Here is a 24,775-nt window from a genome sequence, read left to right as displayed (position 1 = left end):
CAGCTGCTTCATCAATGACCTTCCTTCCATCATGTCAGGAGTGGGGATATTTGCTTATTGTGCAGTTTTCAGGACCATTTGCAACTCATGACATACTGAAATAAAAATTTGTGCCCATATAAGGCAAGGTCTGGACCACATTCAAGCTTGGGCTGATGAATGGCAAATAATAATGTGGCAAACACAAGGAAATGACCATCTCGAATAATAAAGTCCAACCATCTCTCCATGGCATTACCATTGCTGAATATCTCACAATCAACATCCTGGGGAATACCATTGACCAGAAACTGAACTGGACTGGCCATATAAATACTGTGGCTACAAGAGCAGGTTGGAGGCTGGGAATTCTGTGGAGAGTAACTCACCTCTGACTTCGCAAAGCCTGTCCACCATCTACAAGGCACAATTCAGGAGTGTGACGGAAGCTAGTGTCATTTGACTTGATTTTTTTTGCCATGTGTGTTGTATTTGCATGGAAGCACTCTCTGGATTACTATCAGTGCTATGTGCCAGTGAGCATAGAAATAGGAGGTTAGAGCTAAGGAATGTGTGGCTGGAGAGATGGTGTTGGAGGGAGGGATTCAGATTCCTGGGGCATTGGAACCAGTTCTGGGGGAGGTGGGACCTGCATCTCAATGGGACTGGGGCCAGTATCCTTGCTGGGACATTTGCTAGTGCTTTTGGGGAGGGTTTAAATTAGTTTGGTGGGGAGTGGGAACCTGAGAGTAGACTTCGATGGGGCAAAACCAGAAATGGTAATGGAGGGCAGAAAATCAGTGAGTCTGGAAGACGGAGGAACAAAAGATAGAAAATAAAAAGAGTTTGTCAGTGCTCAAGGGTATATACTTCAGTGCAAGGAATGTAGCAAATAAAGCAGACGAACTGGGGGCACAGATAGAAACAAAGCAGTATGATATCATAGCTATCACAAAAACATGGTTTAAAGAGAGACAGGAATGGCAGCTCAACATTCCTGGTTACAGGGTTTTTCAGACGAGATGGAGGGGGATAAAAGGAAGAGGGGTGGGAATTTTAGTTAGAGAATCAATTACAGCTGTGAGGAGGGTTGATATGTTAGAAAGATCATCAACTGAGGCCATATGGATTGATCTTAGGAACAAAAAAAGGGACAGTCATGCTACTGGGAGTGTACTATAGACCCCCAAACTGTCAGAGGGAGATAGAAGAGCAAATATGTAGACAAATCTCCGAGAAGTGCAAAAACAATAGGGCATGAATATTAGGGGATTTTAACTATCCCAATATTAACTGGGATAGGTTTAGTGTGAAAGGAATGGAGGGAACAGAATTCTTGAGGTGCATTCAAGGGAACTTTTTTGGCTAACAAGAGAGGACATGGTTCTAGATTTAGTTTTAGGAAATGAAGCTGGGCAGGTGGAAGGAGTGGCAGTGGGAAGGAATTTTGGTGGTAGTGATCATAATTCAGTTGGTTTTAACATAATTATGTAAAGGGCAAAGATAAAACAGGAGTTAAAGTTCTAAATTGGAGCATGGCCAACTTTACTACAGTGAGCAGTGATTTAGCAAAAGTGCACTGGAAGCAGCTACTTGAAGTAAGAGGCATTCAAAGGGGGATTCAAGGAGTTCAGAGTAAAGACATTCCCACAAAGGAAAAGGTGGGATGGCCAAATCTAGAGCCCCTTGGATGTCAAGGAGTTTACAGGGTAAGAAAAGACAGAATAGGAAATCTTATGTCAGACACTGAGGACTCAATACTACAAAAAACTGAGAGTAGCATAGAAAGTGGAAGGGTCAAATCAAAAAGGAAATTAGGAAAACAAAGAGAGGGCATGAAAGAATATTGGGAAGCAAAATCAAGAAGAACCCAAAGATGTTTTTATCAATGCATTTAGAGTAAGAGGATAACCAAGGAAAGGGTAGAGCCCATAAAAGATCAAAAAGGTAACCTATGTGTATAAGGCAGAGGATGTTGGTATGGTTCTTAGTGAATAATTTACCACCTGTCTTCACACTCCTTAACTACAATGCCTGCATTGCCCGCCTATTTTGTGAAGTATTGGATGCGATAAACATGGGGAGAGAGGAAGTAATAAGGAGATTAGCATCCTTGAAAGTGAATAAATCACCAGGGTCAGATGAAATGTACCCCAGGCTGCTAAAAGAAGTCAGGGAGGAAATTGCGTAGGGCCTAACCACCATTTTCCAATCCCCACCGGATACAGGTGAGGTGCTGGAGGGCTGGACGTCTGCTAATGTTGCGCCTTTGTTTAAAAAGGGAGTGAGGGATAGACTGAATAATTACAGGCCAGTTGCCTGACCTTGGTAGTGGGCAAATTATTGGAATCAATTCTGAGGGACATGATAAACTGTCACTTAGAAAGACATGGATTAATCAAGGGCAGTCAGCATGGATTTGTTAAAGGAAGGTCAAAGAACAAAGAAAAGTACAGCACAGGAACAGGCCTTTCGGCCCTCCAAGCCTGCGCCGATCATATTGCCTGTCAAACTAAAACATTTTGCACTTCCGGGGTCCATATCCCTCTATTCCCATCCTATTCATGTATTTTTCAAGCTGCCTCTTAAACACCACTATCGTACCTGCTTCCACCACCTCCTCTGGCAGCAAATTCCAAACACTCATTACCCTCTGCGTAAAAACACTTGCCCCGCATTTCTCCTCTAAAGTTTTCTCCTCTCACCTTAAATCTATGTCCCCTAGTAATTGACTCTTCCACCTTGGGAAAAAGCTTCTGGCTATCTACTCTGTCCATGCCACTCATAATTTTGTAAACGTCTGTCCAGTCACCCCTTAATCTCCGTCGCTATGTCTAACTAATTTGATTGAATATTTTCAGGAATTAACAGGAAGGATTGATGAGGGTGAGTGCAGTTGATATGGTCTATATGGATTTTGGCAAGGCTTTTGACAAGGTCCCACATGGCAGACTGGTTTAAAAACTTAAAACCCATAGGATCCAGGCGAATGTAGCAAGCTGGATACCAAATTGCCTCAGTGGCAAGAAACAAAGGGTAATTGTTGATGGCTTTTGTAACTGGAAGGCTGTTTCCAGTGGGGTTCCACAGCGGGCAGTATACGGTCCCCTGCTTTTTGTGGTTATATAGTAATGGTTTGATCAAGAAATTTGCAGATTACACAAAAATTGGTTGCATAGTTGATAGTAAGGAGGATTGCTGTAAACTGCAGGAAGTTATCAATGGGCTGGTCAGGTGGGCAGAAAAGTGGCAAATGGAATTCAACCCAGAGAAGTGTGAGGTGATGCGTTTGGGGAGGTCAAACAAGGCAAATGAATACATAATAATTGGGGTATAATGAGAGGTGTGGAGGAAGTGAGAGAGCTTGGAGTGAATGTCCACAGGTCCCTGAATGTAGTAAGACAGGTTGATAAGGTGGTTAAGAAGGTGTATGGAATCCTTTCATTTATTAGCTGAGGCATAGAACATAAGAGCAGGGAGGTTTTGCTGGAACTACATAAAACATTAGTTTGGCCACAAATTGAGTAGTGTGTGCAGTTCTGGTCACCTCATTACAGAAAGGGTATAATTGCATTAGAGAGGGTACAGAGATTTATGAGGATGTTGCCAGGACTGGAAAATTGCAGCTATGAAGAAAGATTGGACAAGCTGGGGTTGTTCTTCCTGGAGCAGAAGAGGGTGAGGGGAGATTTGATTGAATTCTACAAATTGTGAGGGGCCTGGATGGAGTGGATGGGAAAGGTCTATTTACCTTAGCAGAGAGATCAGTGACAAGGGGGCATAGATTTAAACTAGAAAGATTAGAGGGGAGATGAGGAAAGATGTTTTCACCCAGAGGATTGTGGGGGTCTGGAACTCACTGACTGAAAGAGTAGTAGAGGCAAAAACCCTCAACTCAATGTCTGGATATGCAGCTGAAGTTTTGTAACCTGCAGGGCTATGGGCCAAATGTTAGAAAGTGGGATTGGGCTGAGTGGCTCATTTTTTGGCTGGTGGAGACATGATGGGCCAAGTGGCCTCTTTTCTGTGCCATAAGCTTTTTATGATTCTATAATCCCAAGATAACTGGTTCTGCATATTGATTATAATCTGGATATGTTCATTCCCCCCTTCTGGTGTCTGAGAGAGAGAGAGAAAAAGTGTTTGCTAAAGCTACTTTAACCCTGCTTGTGTTGTCCTGCCGAGTTGTCAATCAATTCTGATTGTACTGTTTTCTCTGACATCAGAACCTAGGTCACCAGACTGTTAGTTAAACCTCCTTTTAGAATAAATAAACAGGACTTGGTCAGTTAGGATTCTGAAAGAAACCATTTAATTACAGTGGCATGGAATTCCACACAAGTGATTCCTGCTGTTTCTTAATTAATATTCCTAATTTTTATAGTAACTGCCTAGATTCCTTGGTTTTAATGTTAAAATAGTGTTAAGGCGTTAGAGAGAGTGCAGAGGGGATTTAGCAGGATTATACCAGGAATGAGGGACTTCAAGTTAAAAAGAAAGACTGAAGAAGCTGGGCTTGTTCTCTTTAGAACAGAATAGGTTAGGGACGACTTAATGGAACAGAATTACAAAGGGGTTGTATGGAATAAATAAGAAGAAACTATCTCCTCTGAAAGGAGGGTTGATAGCCAAAGGACACAGATTTAAGATAATTGTCAAAAGATCCAGAGGGGAAATGAGATTTTTTTTTACACCACATGTTATAAGCTGCAATATATTGTCTGAGCAAGTGGCAGAAACTAATTCAGCAGTAACTTCCAAAATAAAATTGGCCATATAGCTGGAAAGGAAATATGTGGAGAAAGACAGGCAATAGGAATAATTAGGTAGTTCTTTTCATGAGCTGGCACAAGCATAATAGGCTGAATTGCCTCATTCTGTTCTCCAAGATGCTATGATACGAGAACAAAATGCTGCATGACCTGGGAATTAACCCTTATAAACTGAATCTAATATTCTGGCAATTTCGTAACAAACCTGTTTTGAAAACAAGTCCTAGAGAGAGATTTGAAAAAAACACTTGTATTGTGTATTTACCAGACAAATTAGCCTGGGAGCAACCTTATCACGTTTCTCTTTTGCACACCTCAAGAAATACTAATTTCTTGCCTTTGGCAAGTGGAAGACTTTGTGAGTATTTTTATAGCTGTAGGAAGAAAACCTGGAAGCACCACTGATCACACTGCCTGTGTTCATTTGTGTTGTGAGTCTGCTTACAGTACTGTCACCGTGGTAAATGCACTAACAAAGTAGCACGAGTCTCTGACGTGACATTGAGCCTCGGGTTTTCTTCCAGGCTGGCAGCATTATCATAAACAATACCTACAATTTTGCTGCTGTTGCTCCAGTCTCCAAATTTGGCCTGCTTTGGAAAATAGCCTGAATTTGGCAGAAAGGAACTGAATCTTATTCTCAAGCCATTTCTACTGCATAATAAATACAGCATTACTGATCCTTCTTAATTTACAGATTCACAATAATATTCATTGTACTCGTCAGGCATCAGTAACTAATCAGGTTTCTTTCAGTCATAATCATGTGAGACATCTGTCTTCGTTCAATTTTTTTTCCTTTAGACTACTCCCTGTTAATTTAGAAAGAAGTTTTTTTTCTTTCAGACAAGTTTAGCAAGGCTTTGATTTTTTTCTTACCAGTGCATTAGTTAATTTAACACAGTATCATTGTAATGGTGAACCTTCGATCACCCTCAGGCACAGGGAATCACATGATATTTACCCTCATGAGAATGTGACATTTTACAGTAAATTTGCGCTAGATTGTTAATTAGTTTAATGAAGAAGCCTTATTTTCAGACAACCGGCCACTGGGAAGACTTGAAAATCACATGATGGTTTTGATATTTTTATATATCATGATTGTTGTAACAAAAATGTTACCACTGCATATTCCACTTAGAGTTTTGTCATATCAGAATGTTACTTGAAGGAGCCACTTCTCCATTTTACTTTTACACTGATCTCTTTTCTTCTTGAAAATTAAACCCCATCCTGAATTGTACCAGAATGTTGAGTGGCAGACTTGGTCCCAAAATTCCAACAATGATCCTTGTATTTGATATATCCAGGCATGAATGTCCCCTCCGAGTTATTCTTCACTCTTCTCCAGAAGATATTGTGGCTCTTTCTCAAGGTCTCCCAACTCAGTGCAGCTTAAAAATGGACTCTGAGCACTGGAGGACTGAAGTCCATTCCCAATCTGAGGAATGGTGCTCAGGGCTCAGTAACGCCTATTTAGCTGGTTCTAAAAGTTAAAGCACAGTGGCAATTAATCAGTTTTTGTTTCCAGTGCATTGTAATAATGTCACTTTGAAAAGAAATATTGTTTTGTCATTGTTTTTTCTCTCACTAAATTGTTATTAATTACATGATTATAAATAATACAGTTAATGTTGCAACTTTTCTTGCCGAAGTATTCCAAAAAACTTCACACATCACATTTCTTCAAAAGTACAATGAATGTTGTCTTACAGGCAAATGCAGCAGTGGTATTGTTTGATTGAGGAATGTTGGCCTTCACTATTAGCGTCACTGGACAGGATTTTATGGTTCCCTGTCAGAGGGTTTCCAAGCCCTACTGCCTACCCCTGACCTCTCCACAATTTTATGGGGGTGGGCAAGCCTAGGCCTCGCCCCTTTTGAAGCCATTAAGTGGTAGAAGAGTTCAGGGGCAGGAGGGGGGTGGTGCACGCCTCCCTTAAAGATCTCCTTTCCACATCAGGCACCTTCCCCCTACACGTTTCTCCCAAGGTCTGACATCCAAGGGTACTCTGTCATGGGGCCTTGCCTCCTTGCACCACCACCTGCAAGTTTCCCTCTAAGCCACACCATCCTAATTGGAACTAGATTACCATTCTTTCACTGCTGCTTAATCAAAATCTTGGAACTTTCTTTCTAACAGCACTGTTGGCGTACCCACCACAAGATAGACTGCAGCAGTTTACCACCACCATCTCAAGACAATTAGGGATGGGCAACAAATGCTGGTCTTGTCAGTGATGCCAACGTCCCATACAAGATAAAAAGATGGCACCTGCACTTTCAGTAATGTGGCACTCCGAGTACTGAATTGGACTGTTGGCCTGGACTTGTGTCCAGTTCTTCATGTGACACTCAAAGCCAGACGTGCTAATGCTAGTAACTAAATTAAACTTAGCTTGCATAGTGTCTGGTAAACCAAATGCAAACTCAATTTTGGGTTTTACTAACCTCTTGCTATTGTGCTCTCTGGAGTTAAAATATTTAAATTTATTTTATAACTAAACAGAATTTCAGACAGACTATTTTTGTGGTGCAAGATAATGAAAGGGGATGAAATTAGATTGTGCCAGATATCAAAGCACACTTAGCTGATTAGAATTGAAGGGCAGAATTGTCTTTCAATTATTTTCTATGCACATGGTTATAATACTTCCTTAGTCAGTATTGGGTTTTAAATGATTGGATTTCCATTAGTCTGACAAAAGTGGTACCATTAAAAAATCATGGAACCCAAAAGTTAGCTCCATGATGAAATTGCTAGGCTTTTCTGAACCACCCAATCGGAACTTTGCTACTTTTTATTAACCTGAAAATACATTGGACTATAGTTTAGAACTTGTCCTGGCCATAGTTAAAAGAAAAAAGGCCATGGCATGAGTACTAAACTGTCTCAGTAAAGAGATATAAAACCCCTTAGGAACTAATTGTTTGTACCACAAAGGTCACACTTCAATCTTCACAGATGATTTGACAGTTACTGGAAGGGAAAGCAAAGGCTTTGAATTGGTTCATTTAATTGTGCAGTGAAATGAGTGGATTAGGGCCTCCACTGTGTTTATTTGCCAATTTTTCCTGGAGATTTGTGGTGAGGAAACCACTGACAATCAGACATGCTTAATTATAAATGTGAAATAAAATCTAGAATGAACTGCAGACTTCAAAGAAACATATTTAAATTATATACAGATATCTACTCAATTGCATGAATTTGAAATATATGGAACAAACCCATGGAACTGCCATTGTCTATTTTTAAAAATATATCAATTAGTAACCAGTTAAAGTGTAACTTCAGGAGCTGCATGTGTCTCAACTCTCTAATATTGTATCGTGTGAATGAGCCTATTCACCATTCCAAGTCCCTATCAGTCCACAGTGAGGCAGTAATAATTGGCTAAACCAGTTCCCAATTTTTTGCAATATTTGTTCTACTTTTTTGAGGTGGAAAAATCAGAAATGTTTGCAGGTGAGGAGTTAACATCAGTTACTCATTAGAAGCAGTCAAATTTTAGAATTTAAATTAATCACTTCAAACCTGCTATTTTGCATTCTGAATGTTATTATCTGTGACTGGCTACGGCATCATTCACGAATAAAAACATAAAACGCTGGAAAAACTCAGCATCTGTGGAGAGAGAAACACAGTTATGTTTCAAATCTATATGACTGTTCTTCAGAGCTGCTCTGAAGAAGAGTCATACAGACTCGAAATGTTAACTCTGTTTATTTCTCTCCACAGATGCTGTTAGACCTCCTCAGTTTTTCCAGCATTTTATGTTTTTGTTTCAGATTTCCAGCATCCACAGTATTTTGCTTTTAGCTATTGAAGCAAATGGAGTTCGAATCAGGGCACCCTAGGTGCAGACACTATTGCATCAGGATAATTATACAACTACTTTTGTGGTTTGTGTCACATCTGTCACTTACATGGATGTAGTGTCAAGTAACCAATAGCACAGCACATTTTTTTTAAACCACAACCATCCTTTATTAGCACAAGTAATTTTCTTCACAAATTGTCCATTTCAATATGGATGGCACACATAAAGTAGGTCACTAGCTGTGGACACAGTATTACCCAGAACTCATGCTCACCTTTCTACTATAGGTTTTTCAGTTTTTTTTTCATTTGTTCAAATATTCTGGTTTTCAGATTAGTCTGCAATCTTCATACTTTGTTACTTCCTGAATTGCGTTAGCATTATATTACCTCACTACCTTACAACAGTTTGATAAGGCACAGTCTACTGTTGGGGGCATTCTAGATGTCACTATCCTCCCAAGGAGTCTAGACATATGCAATTCTTGGAATAACGTCCTCCAAGAAACATCTTTTGCCAGAAATTGTAGGTACTGGAAATCAAAGAAAAACCAACTGCTGGAAATTTCAAAACAAAAACAGAATTACCTGGAAAAACTCAGCAGGTCTGGCAGCATCGGCGGAGAAGAAAAGAGTTGATGTTTCGAGTCCTCATGACCCTTCGACAGAACTTGAGTTCGAGTCCAAGAAAGAGTTGAAATATAAGCTGGTTTAAGGTGTGTGGGGGGGTGCGGAGAGAGAGAGAGAGAAGTGGAGGGGGTTGGTGTGGTTGTAGGGACAAACAAGCAGTGATAGAAGCAGATCATCAAAAGATGTCACCAACAATAGTAGAAAATTTCAGTTCATTAAGCACCTCTGGAGAGAGCAGATTAATTAATGTCTCAGGCCTGAATCTTTTGAAGGGTCCACATCTGAAGGGTAAAGTCATCTGCCTGTTCTCTCCACAGAATAACAGAATTGTTACGGTGTAGTAGGTACCAAAAGTGACAATTTTTCATTTTGAATTAATTGCTGTATGTTTCCAGCATTTTATGTTTTACAGCTAACACTTATTTAATTAATCATACGCATTTCACATAACTCAAATAGAAAAGTTTGATATCTGTTTTCAATCAATTCATGAGCAAGATGGCTTGGCACTTGAACTTTGTTGCTTTTGAGTTGGTTTTCTAATAGACACATATAAATAGAAATATTGGACTAAATAATTGTTGACTGCAAAAGGGAGAAGGATATTTCTGGTCCACTGGTAGTAGTCTCAGCACTGTAACAATGGTTGGGATTTTCCAGCCCCATTGCGGGTGGGACCAGCCCCGGGCGAGGCGGTGCTCCAGCCAGAAGCCCATTGACTTGTGACGGAACCAAAAGATCCCAGTAGCGGGCGGGTGTGGAAAATCCCACCCTATGTTTCCCACTATTTATTGTTCAAGTGCAAGGGCTTGAGTGGAGCACTCAAGACCTTGGGGGAAGTGGGTGACATTGTGATGTTGTCACTGCACTATTATTCCAGAGACTAGTAATCCAGAGACGCAGGGTATTGCTTTGGGGACCCTGGTTCGAATCCCACCACAGCAGATGGAGAAATTTGAGTTCAATAAAACCTGCAATTAAAAGCCTGATGATGACCTCAAAACCATTGCTGATTGTTCTAAAAATCCATCTGGTTCACTAATGCCCTTTAAGGAAGGAAATTTGCTGTCCTTACTTGGTCTGGCTTATGTGTGACTCCAGACCCACAGCAATGTGGTTGACTTTTAAATGCCCTCTGAACAATGAAAATTAGGGATGGGCAATAAATGCTGGCCTAGCCAACAACACCCACGTCCCATGAATAAATTTTTTAAATTCTTAATTTGTTAGTGTAACAAAGATGTAAAGAGGGTTCTTTAGGAGATAAATTTAAAATTGAAAGAAAGGCAGATGTGCAAATATCTATTAAGTGAGCATTATTTGCTGAGAGAGAAGATCCCCCGCCTCGCCCATCGTGCTCTCTTTCTTTCTCTCATCTCATCTGTTTCACCTGGCAGCTCAAAAATGTGTTATTTTTGAATAAATAAACAAAAAGAAACTTAGTTGTTCTAGTAGCCTGAATCTGTGCTTTGAAGGACCACTGGTTAATGCCACTCAACATCTAACACCAATGAACAGCATGTGTGGTGCAGATTCTACCCACTGGCATGTCAAAATTGCTATAGGGACCATAGTCCCTATAGTCAGTGCCGGATTTGTATATTATAAGTAGGCTTCTGTCTGAAGCCAGTGGCCAGCTGGGCTGAAATAAAAACATGCTGAAAAGTCAGGCATCCTCTGCAGAGAGTGGAAGGCAGAATTAATGGTTTTGTTGAGAGGTCATCACCGAGCTATGAACAGGCTGAATGAAAATCTCATCAAAGAGAAGAGCAGAACTTCAAGATGAACCTGATGGAGGTTATTTGACCTGAAATGTTAAACCTGCTTTCCTCTGTGCTCAAGTGCTGCCTAACCTGCTAAGTGTTTCCAGCATTTGCTTTTATTTGAGATTTCCAGCATTTGCAGCATTTTGCTTTATTCCTGGCCTCCTGAGGTCACCACATGGACTATCCAATGAACGTGCCAGCAGGCATACTGAGAGTGAACAGCTGGTAAGATCAGTCCTCTCAGGTTTTTGGAGCCTTGTTTCTGCCTGAAAGCAGAAATGTAAACCTCATGTTCATGTAACAATCATCTCGTACCCTTTAAAAACTTGCTGGGTAAATGAGCTTTTTTTTTCATTGATTACATTGATATCAAGGCACAACACAAATAATTCGCTCCAAACCTTTTACATTTTTAACTTCTTCTAGTTTTGATAGAAAGTCACAAACCTGAAACTTTGGGTAGGATTTTCTGTTTGGGGTCAGGTCCCTGACATCCTGATCAAACGCTGGGCCAGATCCCACACCAGGAGGAGTAACCGGAGAGCAATTTTAGTTAGTGGCGAGAGAGTGTGCTTGCCTTCCAATTAAGGATGGCATTTGGGTTCTCAAACCTGGAGGGGCAACAAGAGGCTTAAGCCTCCATCTTGACATGCCCTCTTAGCTCTTTTAAAATATTTAAAATTAAAAACGATCACAGCTGCTGGACCACCATTGTGGAAGGGGAACTTCCACAATAACATCAAGAGGCCAATCCAGGAAGCTGTGGTGCTCCCAACAACACAGAATTCCACTTTACCTTTAAACAATGACCTTTAATTGGCCTTTCAATTGCAATAAAAAGCTACCCACTGCCTGTGGGTGGGCAGTCATCCCTTGCCAAATCTGACCGCCAGAAAATGGCTGGGAATTGAGACCATGGTAGAGAACCAGCTAGTGTTGGGAAATTCGGTATCTGCCCACCTCCATTCCCACTGCATATTGACACTAAAATCCTGCCATTAACTGTGTTTCTGACTCCATAGTTGCAGCCTGACCTGTTGAGTACTTGCTACATTTTCAGTTTTTATTTCCAATTTCTAGCATCCATAATATTTTGGTTTTGTATCGATTTCCATTTGTTTCCTTTACCGTGTTCACTTTCATTCCTTTCCATTTCCCTTTTTGTGTTTGATCAGCTATCCCTATTCTTTTTCCCAGTCTTCCCCCTTACATTTGCTCTATTGCATTTCTAACTTTTTCCAGTTCTGATGGAAGGTCATAACTCTGTTTCTCCCAATAGTTGCTGCCAGACCTGCTGAGTATTCCTAGCGTTTTCTGTTTTTTATTCCAGATTTCCAGCATCTGCTGTAATTTACTTTTGTAAAAGCAGAATATACTGGAAATACTCAGCAGGTCTGGCAACATCTGTGGAGTGGGAAATGGAGTTAACATTGATGGCCTTTCATCAAAATTGAAGAAAGTTACAGATATAAATGTTTAAAGGAAATACAGATGCAGGGAGAGGGGAGGAAAAGGAAAATAGAGAGAGTAAATGACAAAAAAGACAATGGCACAAGGCAAATGGTAATAGTTCAAGTAAAGAAACAAATCATGTGCCTAGAGAAAGGAGGAGTAAATGGGAAAATGCAAAATCATTATCAACAGCTGCCATCCAAGTACAGTAAAAAATGGGGGCAGAGATTATGAACTGAACTTGTTCAACTCAGTGTTGAGTTTGGAAGTCTGTAATGTGCCAAATCAAAAATTGAGATGCTGTTCAATTAGTTTTTGTTGAGCTTCATTGGAACAGTGTAGGAGGCTGAAAGTCAGAGTGGGAGTGGAGCGGTGAATTAAAATGACTGGCATTTGGATGTGTAGGGTAATGCTTGTGAACTCAGCAGAGGTGTTTTGCATTCTGGTCATCCAATCCCCAGTATAGTGAAGACCTCATCATGCTGAAGGGCCAGAGGGCTGAATACTGAACAAAACGACAAGACCCAGAGAACCCGGGCAAGCTTTCTAATCATCCTGCCTTGGCACTCGGTAACCCCTGTGGCTGCCTTCGATCTGCGTCTGGGGGTGTGAACCCGATTCCATCCCACAACCCCGTGCGCAGAGTGAAATCTAGCCAGTCGGGGCTCTTTCTCCCCAATAACGGTACACTGAGCCAGTTAAATTCCTGGCTTAAGCTATCCGCTTCGGGAGCTAACATTGGGCCCATTATTACTATTTCCTACTTCCTGTTTGGTATAAATTCAAGTGCACAAAGACCATTATGTCAAAAACCAAGGCTGCTGGTTATCTTAAAGCAATTTTAATTTATTCTCTGTTAGGTTGACTGATACAAATGTAAAAGATGAGCCAAGACTGTTCACCAAAATCCTCAGCACAACCATCAGCAATGCTGGAACCAAAATTTAGTTTCTCATTAGAAGTTGCAAAGGATTCAATTGTATGTTTCCAAAACGATATGATTTTGTTCAACTGCTGATATTTTCGATGCTTTTGAGGCCAAGCAGCCTGGCCTCCTCCTGCTCCTCGTGGAGTTTTGTTTTCTTGCATGCAAATCCAAGTTAAAAGTAAGACTTCCATTTATGTAGCACTTTTCCCAACCATCAGACGTCTCAAAGCCCTTTACACCCAATGTTGGGCTGTCGTTGTTTATTGTAAGGGGAATGGAGTATAAAAGTAAGGATGTTTTACCACAGTTGTACAGTGCGTCGCTGAGACCACATCTGGATGCTGTGTACAGTTTTGGTCTCCTTATTTAAGAAAGGATATAAATCGTTAGAAGCAGTTCAGAGAAGGTTCACTCCACTGATACCTGGGATTGGGAGGGTGCGTTATCTTACGTGGAAAGGTTGGACAGGCTGGACCTCTATCCATTGGAGCTTAGAAGATTTGAGAGGTGACCTTATTGAAACATATAAGATCCTGAGGGAACTTGACAGGGTGGATGCTGAGAGGATGTTTCCTCTTGTGGGAGAGCCTAGAACTAGGGGAAACAGCCTAAAAATAAGGGGTCTCCCATTTAAGATGGAAATAGAATATTTTTTCTCAGAGGGTCCTGAATCTTTGGAACTCTCTTCCCCAGGGAGCAATGGAGTCAGGGTTAATGAATGTTTTTAAGGCAGAGGTAGATAGATTCTTGACTAATAAGGGAGTCAAAGGATATCAGGGGGTAGGCGTAATGTGGAGTTGAGGCCACATTCAGATCAGCTATGATCTTATTGAATGGCAGTGCAGGCTCGAAAGGCTGAATGGCCTAATCCTGCTCCTAATTCAGGTGGTATGTACTTTTTGAACCGTATTCATTGTTGTAATATAGGAAACACGGCAATTAATTTGCACTCAGCAAATTCCAAATGGCGATGTGATAATTATCAGATAATCTTTTTGTGACATTGATTGAGGGATTAAAAAAAGGCAGACATTGGGGATAAATTCATTGCCCTACTTCAAAACAGTGCCATGGGATCTTTTACATCCACCCAGACAGGCAGCTTCATGACCCATCTGAAAGACGGCATCTCCAACAGTGCAGCACTCCCTCAGTACTGCACTGGAGTTTCAGCCTTGATTTTTGTGCTCAAGCGCTAGCGCGGGACTTGAACCTTATGATACAAAGGCAAATGTGCTCCCAGCTAAGCCATAGCTGACACATCATATTAGTATAAGTGAGCAAGTTAACAGCTACTTTATTTTTGCTATTGTGAAATATATACATCTTGTATGCAGTGGTTTGAATTGAGGTTTCATTAGCTCATAAAAGTTGTGCATTATTCATTAAGTTGACTCATTGTACTTTGATAGTAATGGAATGCCACAATCCAGATCCTGCAATGAACCTTCCCATACTTGGGTTTTCAGTCTCTTGTATGGTGTCTAGTCTTCTTTCATGAATTGGTACATGTAAATTCTAAACTTTATGCTGATGAATTAATATAAATTTTATTAGAAAGAAAACCTCTGTAATCCCATATTTCCTTTTTGCCAATATTTAAAATAAAACAGTTGTCAATCGAGAAACCTTTGGAATCCATCTGCAGAAGCTTCGTAATAATTCAGATAGGCAGGCAGCTTCAAGGAGTAACTGTTAATTGGCATGTTAGCTGTCTAAACAGCTAATTGCAATTAAATGCTATTTTTGTGTTCACCTCCATTCTCTACATAATGAGACCCATCATCATGTATCAAATGTAAGGGTAGTTTCACTTGTGCCGAATGAACAAGGCGTAATGTGTGAATTAATTTGAAAACATAGGAATGAAGGGAGCAGACAATGTAAAACTGGTTTCCGAAACCTAAGTATAATAGCAGCATGTTTTCACCACATGAAAGTGCAAGTTCCTGATCTTGATGATTGTGCAAATTTTCCCTGGTCTAATCCCCATGATGCTGTGCATGTAGGTTTGGTATTCAACATTCCACAATGTCTCAAAGGAAAAGGAAAATATGAGGGATTACTCTGTACTAAGGCAGTTCCTCTCCTCCCCTGAGGTTTTCATCAACTGAAATAATTTCATTTTATTTTAAATTCGAAGACCTTTAGAACAGCATGGAAATTTTTCACTAGTCTTTCTGTTGTACTGATGATCATCTGGAGTTAGGGTTGGGAGGTTAGCTGCCTCCATGCTCTGTTGGTCTAACATTCATATAACTTATGTAAGATTATGTAAGGCATGAAATTCTTTGGATTGTGACCCCCAACAATTATGTCAGGATAGTGCCTTCTGGCGCCTCTAACTATTGGCTCGTGCCACTAAGTGTATGTCATGGGTGTCCACTTGCCTCCAAAGGCAAAAAAAAGTGCAGAATTTCCCACCGCAAACCCCATCCTTCGCCAACCTCCCACCCCACCCCAGTGATGTAATAGGAGTTTTCAAGACTGAGATCAAATGGTTTTTATTCAGTAAGGATATTTAGGAGCATGGAGCAAAGGTGGGAAATGGATTTGAGGTGCAGATCATAACTGAATGTCAGAACAGCCTGAGAGGCTGAATGGCCAACACCTGCTCCTATGTTTTTGTAAGTACTGAAAAATTGGTACCCTCTGGAGGCGGGCGGAGGGAGGATGTATCCAGGCACAAACCTGGACTTAGACACATCTTCTACCCCTGAATGCACTTCTTTGCACTTCTTCTAATACCAGTTACCAAGCAACTAACAAGCCCCTGTGAGACCGGGGAACAGGAAACTCCTTATGAAAGAGACTTTGACATTACAAAGTCCATGGGAATGCTAACACTTAGGGCAGTCTCTACTTTCTACTTTCTCCAACATATTTGGATCTCACCGAGTAATTAACTCATTTATGGACATGAGTGCAACTTCAATTCACAAAACATTGTAACAGATGTTGAAAGAGAGAGTGACACAATGTTTTAAACTAATTAAAACTTATATTAAATAAGTAATGCATTGCATCTGAGATTATAATTTTCAATTCAAAATGATGGCAAAGGTTAACATGCATTTCAAAAACAGAATTACCTGGAAAAACTCAGCAGGTCTGGCAGCATCGGCGGAGAAGAAAAGAGTTGACGTTTCGAGTCCTCATGACCCTTCGACAGACCTGCTGAGTTTTTCCAGGTAATTCTGTTTTTGTTTTGGATTTCCAGCATCCGCAGTTTTTTTGTTGTTAACATGCATTTATTCAATTTAGCATCGAATGTTGAATGTAATTATGTATCCACCATGTTCACATATTTGATTTGTTTACATATTAATTCTGTTTCTCTTTTGTTTTGGAACAGGTGTACACTTATAAACTAAATGCTTTAACCAGGGAAAAAGTAGTGGTCATGCATCCAACTAGCATTGAGGGCGTTGAGGATATGGCAACCTTGGCAGAACTGCATGAAGGGGCAATCATGCATAATTTACACATCCGCTACAAGCAGGACAATATCTACGTAAGTTGAAAACAGCAGTGGTGTTGAAATGCAATGACACTACAGCAGTGATGATGAGCATCTCTTTATTTAATTAAGCCAAAAAATTAGAGATAGATATAGGTGTGTATATGATGGGCCCAGGTCAATCTCTTGATGGATATGAGATGCATCAAATGGGCAAGACAGGTTGTCTGGCAGCTCCTGGAAAACAAATGCACCTGAACAAACTAGTTTGTTTGTAGAGTTAATACTTCAAAGAATTTACTGTTAAACAGTAAACCGAGTTGCATTTACATTATGCCTTTCACAACCTCTGGAATAGTCAAAGCACTTTGTTGGTTGTAAAGTTCTTTTGACCTGCACCACGCCACGTAGGACAAGTGGCAGCAAGTCCCATGAACAGCAATATGAAAAAGACCAGATAATCAGTTTTTAGTGGCATTGATTCTGGGTAAATATTGGTCACGACAGCAGGCATATGTCCCTTGCTAGTCTTCAGATATCACTCTAGAATCTTTTACATCCACCTGAAAGAGGTATTGGTTTAACATCACATCTTAAAAACAGCATCTCTAATAGTGCAGCACACCCTCAGTACTGCCTGGACTGCTACCCTAGATTTTTGTACTCAAGTCCCTGGAATAAGACTTAAACCCCAAAACTTCTGACTTAGAGATGAGAGTATCACCAACTGAACCATGGCTCACAAAGGACCATAGTCGAGTAATTCTGTACTGTCATGTCATAGATTAAATTTAGCAAGCACTACTACATTTCTCGGAAGTGAAAGATCTTTGAAAGATCAAGATTACAGGACATCATCTTTCCCTGAACAATTCTGTTTAAACATCAGTAAAGATTAATTGCAAACTAGGTACGAGGTTGTGTTCATAGGACAGTTCTCCACAAAACAAAATATTATTATTTTCTTCTTGGTTAAATCTTCTTTTGAATACTGTGTTCAGCTTTGGTCCCCTCACATGGTGGGGAATATTGAAGTTTAGGAGAGCCACTAGGTTACTTGCTAGTTTGTAATGCCTGAGCCACTGAATAATGATTAAAAGAATTAGGACTGTACATTTCAGAGAAGTATAGACCCTGAGACAGTTTGTCTGTGGTTTATACAATATCAAAGGAACTAGTTTGTGTACATGCGTACAAATTATTTCAAATGAATAGGTTATGGAGGATCAGGGATCACGATTACAAATTACCTAATGGCAGAACTAGTTTGGATGTTAGATCATTCTTTTCCCAGAGAACACTCTGTGGAACTCTGATTTGCTGTACAGCTCCAAGAATAAGCTGAACCTGTTTCTGGCTGGGACAGAGATTGCCTTGTATAAGAGTTAGATAATCTGTAATTTAAATCTGGATCAATCTGGTGTCCTGGGCAAACTCCCAAAGGGGTTGAAAAAGAACTTTCCAGATTTTTCCTCCTAATTGTCCCTTTCCTAAGAGATTACATGGCTGTTGGGTGGGTATGGTGTATGGATTGTTTATATCATGAGATGTATACCAACAACAACAATTTTCATTTATATAGCACCTTTTAATGTAGTAAAATATCCTAAGGTGCTTCACAGGAGTGTTATTTGACAACACATTGACACTGAACTAAAGAAGGACATATTAGGTAACTAAACAACTGTCACAGACGTAGGTTTTCTGGAGCTTATTAAAGGAGGAAACAATAGCAAAGATGTTTCAAGGGGAATTCCAGAGCTTAGTGGCTCGACAAGTGATGATACAATTGCCACCAGTGGTGCCAAAAAAAGTAGAGGACACCCAAGAAGGCAAAGCTGGAGGACTGCAGAATCTATAGAATTGTAAGCCTGGAGTAGGTGACGGAGATGGAGAGGGGCGAGGCCATGGAGAGATTTGAACACGAGGGGAATTTTAAAATTAGGTGATGATGGACAAGGACTCTGTGTAGGTGAGGCAGAGTGATGGGTGAACAGAGTTTTGCAAGCACAAAGGGCACCATGACTGCATGGGACAGGCTGGATAGACCAGTTAGACTTTTCCTATCTGACACTTCAGTATACCCATATGTTAATATTGCAATGTCTTTTATTGTATTTGTATTTCCTAGAAAATATCCTATAGTACATCTATCATAGCATGCTATCATAGTTCTTGCATTAAATGCTATTATTAAATAAAATATTTAATCGAATCAAAGTATTAATGAACCCTTTATTCTTTGTAATGCTACATTCTATTTGAAGAATGAATCCATTTGGCCCATCATGTCTGGGCCAGCAAACAAGCAGCCATTTGCCCTAAAACCACATCCTGGTTCTTGGTTCATATCCTTATATGTTAGAGCATTTCAAATGCATATCCAAGTACTTTTTACTTGTTATTATGGTTTCTGTCTCCAGCACCCATGTGCGCCCTACCCCTCGCACACCCGTGCACCTCCTGCCCCTCACACCCCCTCACGCGTCCTGCCCCTCGCACCCCCTGCCCCATGCACCCCCGCGTGTGCCCAGCCCCTCGCACACCCGTGCACCTCCTGCCCCTCACACCCCCTCATGCGTCCTGCCCCTCGCACCCCCTGCCCCATGCACCCCCGCGTGTGCCCAGCCCCTCACACCCGTGCACCTCCTGCCCCTCACACCCCCTCGCGCGCCCTGCCCCTCACACCCCCGCCCCTCCCGCCCCCGCACGCATCCCCTGCTCCTTGCGCCCCTTGCCCCTCACACCCCCTGCCCCTCACACCCCCTCATGCACCCTTGCGCCCCTCACACCCCTCGTGCACCCTTGTGCGCACCCCCCTGCCCCTCACGTCCCCGAGCATACTCTGCCCTGCGCGGACCCCCGGCCCTCGCGCCCCCTGCCCCTTGCGCCGCTGCGCACCCCCTGCCCCTCGCATTCCTGTGCGCATCCTGCCCCCCGTGCAGCCCCTGCCCCCGGCGCCCCCGTGCAGCCCCTGCCCCCGGCGCCCCCGTGCAGCCCCTGCCCCCGGCGCCCCCGTGCAGCCCCTGCCCCCGGCGCCCCCGTGCAGCCCCTGCCCCCGGCGCCCCCGTGCAGCCCCTGCCCCCGGCGCCCCCGTGCAGCCCCTGCCCCCGGCGCCCCCGTGCAGCCCCTGCCCCCGGCGCCCCCGTGCAGCCCCTGCCCCCGGCGCCCCCGTGCAGCCCCTGCCCCCGGCGCCCCCGTGCAGCCCCTGCCCCCGGCGCCCCCGTGCAGCCCCTGCCCCCGGCGCCCCCGTGCAGCCCCTGCCCCCGGCGCCCCCGTGCAGCCCCTGCCCCCGGCGCCCCCGTGCAGCCCCTGCCCCCGGCGCCCCCGTGCAGCCCCTGCCCCCGGCGCCCCCGTGCAGCCCCTGCCCCCGTCGCCCCCGTGCAGCCCCTGCCCCCGGCGCCCCCGTGCAGCCCCTGCCCCCGGCGCCCCCGTGCAGCCCCTGCCCCCGGCGCCCCCGTGCAGCCCCTGCCCCCGGCGCCCCCGTGCAGCCCCTGCCCCCGGCGCCCCCGTGCAGCCCCTGCCCCCGGCGCCCCCGTGCAGCCCCTGCCCCCGGCGCCCCCGTGCAGCCCCTGCCCCCGGCGCCCCCGTGCACCCCCTGCCCCCGGCGCCCCCGTGCACCCCCTGCCCCTGGCGCCCCCAGCCCCATGGGCCCATGCTCTGTGAGCCAATTAGCAGCAAATGCAGAAGGGGGATGGCCCATGGTTGGAGGAGCAGTTTTCTTTTTCAGAATTTCCCACTGCATTTACCAGCATTTTGAAAACTACCTCCGGGGGCCACAGTGGGGCGCTTTGCGGACCACATCCCAGCCTGTGTGTTAGACAAGCCTGCACTACATCAAATACGATGCCCTCCTCGTTCCTCCATGTTAAATTCCTTCCCTGACAGCACTGTGGATGCACCTACATCACATGGACTGCTGAGGTTCAAGAAGGCAGCTCACCACTGCCTTTCTCAAGAATAATAACAATGGGGATTAATTGCCACTGACAGTCATATCCCATGAGCAGATATTTAAACAAAAATGAACAAATATATAAAAATAAATAACAACCTAGACCATGATGTAGGGAGCAGCATTATAAAATTTACGACCAATATGAAACTTGACAATGTAATAGTTCAGGATAAAGATCTCAGGATGATGAAGGCAGGTGGAGTTTAGAGAAGTGTTGTGATACACTTAGCAAGGACTTCTATGGAAAGACAGTATATATATATTTTGAAAAGCGTAGAAGACTGGCGGGAGAGTTCGGTGTCCATATACAGAGCCCCTTAAGGTGGCAGGGCAAGTTGATGAGGTGGCTAAGAATGAATATAGGTAATTTGGGTATAAAAATAGAGAAAAAGTGATTATGGTAGAATTTTATGATTCACTGATTAGTCTTGAGTGCTGTGGACAAACCTGGACACCACTCTTCAAGAAAAAATGTAAAGGCCTTAGTGAGGGTTTACCAGGATATTACCTGGATTCACTGTGAGATTCTAGTTATGAGGAGAGGTTCATAAAATTAGGAACTGAGAAAGTTAAGAGGTAACCCAATGGAAGTTTTTAAGATGATTTGATAAGAAATGTGGGCAGTAGTTGGCCATATAACCCCTCAAGCCTGCTCTGCCATTCAGTAAGATTGTAGCTGATCTTTGACCTCAACTTCACTTTATGTCCAAGGTTTACATGGAGTAGAGAATAATTATTTCCTCTGGCGAGCGGGTCGAGAACCAGAGATTATAGATTTAATATCATGGGCAAAAAGATCTAAAGGGGAGAATGTCGAGAGTTGTCAGAATCTGGAACACTACCTGAAGGATGGTGGTAGCTGATTTCATAAACAACTTTAAAAGGGAGTTTGACACATATTTATGAATGAGAAATTTACAAGGTTACAATCAAAAAGCGGGGGTGTTGAACTAAGCACTATTGCTCATTCAAAGGGTCAATAGAGGCAATGCAGGCCATAAAGGGTGAGGGGTGGGGGTTGGGGATTTGGAGACCTCATACTCATCTACAGAACTGAGCTGATGTTGCAGCAAACAGAATTGGGCCTTCTAACTTTCCCATCTTGGCATTCACCTGCCTCCTTTTCTACCTCCAGCTGTGTTGGGAGGCAGCAGCCTCAACTCCAGCCCACCCCTGACTCTGCAGGGTGAAAATTTGGTGGGCATGCACAGTTACTCAGGTTTGGGATCACAACATCAGCAAATAGCCCAACTCCTGATTCCTGCATCAAAGGAAAAAGGCCCTTGGAATGTAACCAAAAGGTTGAGAACAGGTGGATAGGCAAAGATGTTTTGAGAGAGAATTTCAGCAACTATGCAGTTGAAAAATTTGCCACCAATGGTGAGGTGGAAGCTGGGATGTGAATGCACATGATCCAGCGTTGGAGTGACCAGATAGGGTGGGATGAAACCAAGAAGGGTTTTAAAGATCAGGATAAGGATTTTAAAGTTGGCCATTGAGGGCCGAGCAATATAGCTCAGCAATAACTCAGATTATGGACAGCTGGGACCAAGTGCACAGCAAGACATGTGTAACTGACTTTTGGATAAACATGAGTTCCTGGCAGACGGAGAATCAGAGGCCAACAAGGAATGCATTGGAGTAGTGGCATTTAGAGATGATAAAAGCAAGCTTACTGGAGTGAAGTAGAATGAGACTACCTCTCTAGGGAGCCTTGCTTGTTGTGTCCATCTTGTCCCTTCATTTACGCTGTACTCGGTGTCTGCAATGTTCAATGATTTTGCAGCAATGCTACAGTTGAAGTACGAATAAACCCCAAACATTTTACATGGTTTCATTGTTACTAACTTTACTTGATTACAATGTAATCATGTTTGTCCCCATAATTTGAAACAATGTGATCATTATCTTGTTACCCTTACATTCCATTGGTTTCCTTGAACATTTGTGACATTTTAGTACTTTTCCAATCTGATTAGAAGTGAACTGCATTTAAAGCACAACAGACTAGTGACTATCTACATTTTAATGTAGGAAATACGATATGTCACAATGTGCTTCAAGTATCTAGTGTTTTAATCCTGTTTTAGCAATTTTTGTTTTTGATCAACTCAATGACAGACACACATGGAAAGTTACTGAGAAATCCATGCAGGTAGAGTTTCTGCTTGCCTGATATCCAGTGTGCAGTTTCCCTATATGGACACCCTCCATTTGGGCAAATCCAGATACCTTGGGTATCTATTGGCAAGAGGCAAGGAGGCTTGAGAAGCTCAAGTGTTAGTGCTGTTGAAGTTTAACCAGCACGTGGCATTGGCAAGCTTCCTCTGCTTGTCCATTCAGGATCACCCTACCTGGTAAAGCGATTGATTTGCAGAATTTTCTGGAACTAGTAGGGAAAATCAAGTGACAGGTTTACCCTTCCAAAACTATTAATGAGTCAGATGGCTAGTCAGTAGTTCAGACCAGCTTGTCTCAAGCATTGGATTACCAGTTTGCCACAGAGGGTTGACTTGATTCCAGTTTCTTATCATTGGCATATTGCCTTCGAATCATCTTGCCTAACCATTAGTTATTGAAAGCTGTCAAGTGCAAAGTTCAGTCATCACTATGTGGTCTATTATGTTGATACCTGGGGTTTCTCATAAGTAACATGGTGATCAGCACAATTCACCAAAATTGCGCACACTTCAGTTGTAAAAGTATAAAATAAATTCAACTTGGGCTGAATTAATTTAGTTAATAGCGCTTTAATAGGGCCAAGCCTGTATGGGCTTTGGACGAGTAGAAATCACATTGCTGACTGCTCTGCAGTACTGAGTGAGTGCTCCACTGTCTTAGAGGCCATTTTTTAGATGAGAAATTTCTTTATTTGTGATTCTTTTAAATGGACTTAGCTATATAAAACATGGCATTTACAGCAATGTTTGGCATTTTAAATATGTTGTATGAGTAACATTTGCAGTTAGTACAGGCTCTTAAGCTTGCTCTCTTCATTGTATTTGTCCAGTTTTATAACCCTGAGGAGCTTCATGTTTTAGAAATAATGAGCGCTCAGTAGCAGATAGTCATAAAATTATAGCTGGGGTATCAAGAGCACAGACCACTGCTTTGCAGAAAAGGCTAATGCAAACTTGTGCTTGGCAGCCAGTCAGCATTAAGAAATGCTCAATGAGGAGAGGAAGTTGTTGACATTTCACAGAGGTAAGTTCATAGCCTTACAGCATGGTACTAATTACAGCCATCTGCCTGGCGCCTAATCAAGCAACTAAGCTTTCAAATTATCTAGCCTTTTGTACTAGTGTCTAACCAGGGCCTCAAAATCAGATGTTTGCAGTAGCAATTTTGGAATAAGCTTTCAAATTTTTTTTCTTACTCCTAGGAATTCTGATCTGCAATCTACTTGGGGAATTTGGCAGAATTCTTTTATTTTAATGTAAAATGACTTGTTCAACAGCTGTGATTCAAAATCCCCAGTTAAATAGACAGTTATAAAATATTTTTAACTGTAAAGTATTTATTTTTAGTAACATTAGAACAGTGCTTCCCAAACCTTTTCAATGTGACCCCATTTTAACACTTGAAAATTAATATGGCCCCAGACACTAACAAACACAAAATAGCAATAAAGCAGCATAGTAACATTTAGTATATAATTATAAAAAGTTCATGTATAATAGGTCAATATATAAATACATGATATAAATATGAAAATCTATGTAAAAATGTTATTATTTTATGTACTCACCAGTCCATTACTTCATCTGAGTCACTCCAGTGCATGGACCTTGGTCAGGAAGAACGGTTACTATTTGCATTCATCATTACTGATCTATAACAAAATAATGCCAAAGTTCCATAAAGACCACCTTGACATCATTAATTTTGATGTGAGATAAGTAAAATAAACTTTTGCTTTCCTGCTGAGGGTTTCAATGACACAAAATAATATTTATGGTACCAGCCACTGCAGTTTCACTGTGGATTTGGCTAAACACAATGTA

The 24,775-nt window shown here is 42.3% G+C and overlaps 1 protein-coding gene across 4 annotated transcripts in view; it reads left to right on the top strand.

Annotated features, from left to right (window-relative positions):
• The window catches only part of myo10 (myosin X), a 370,178-nt gene that overhangs the window by 149,057 nt on the left and 196,346 nt on the right, over nt 1-24,775 (top strand). For all 4 annotated transcript variants that reach the window (XM_041183612.1, XM_041183615.1, XM_041183613.1 and 1 more), the window contains exon 3: nt 16,709-16,867. In XM_041183612.1, the coding sequence (XP_041039546.1) occupies nt 16,709-16,867 (159 nt within the window). The remainder of the gene's footprint in view (nt 1-16,708; nt 16,868-24,775) is intronic.

This window comes from Carcharodon carcharias, chromosome 3 (assembly GCF_017639515.1).
Source record: "Carcharodon carcharias isolate sCarCar2 chromosome 3, sCarCar2.pri, whole genome shotgun sequence".
NCBI lineage: Eukaryota > Metazoa > Chordata > Chondrichthyes > Lamniformes > Lamnidae > Carcharodon > Carcharodon carcharias.
Note: the sequence above shows the minus strand (reverse complement) of the source record. Positions and strands in the feature narration are given on the sequence as shown.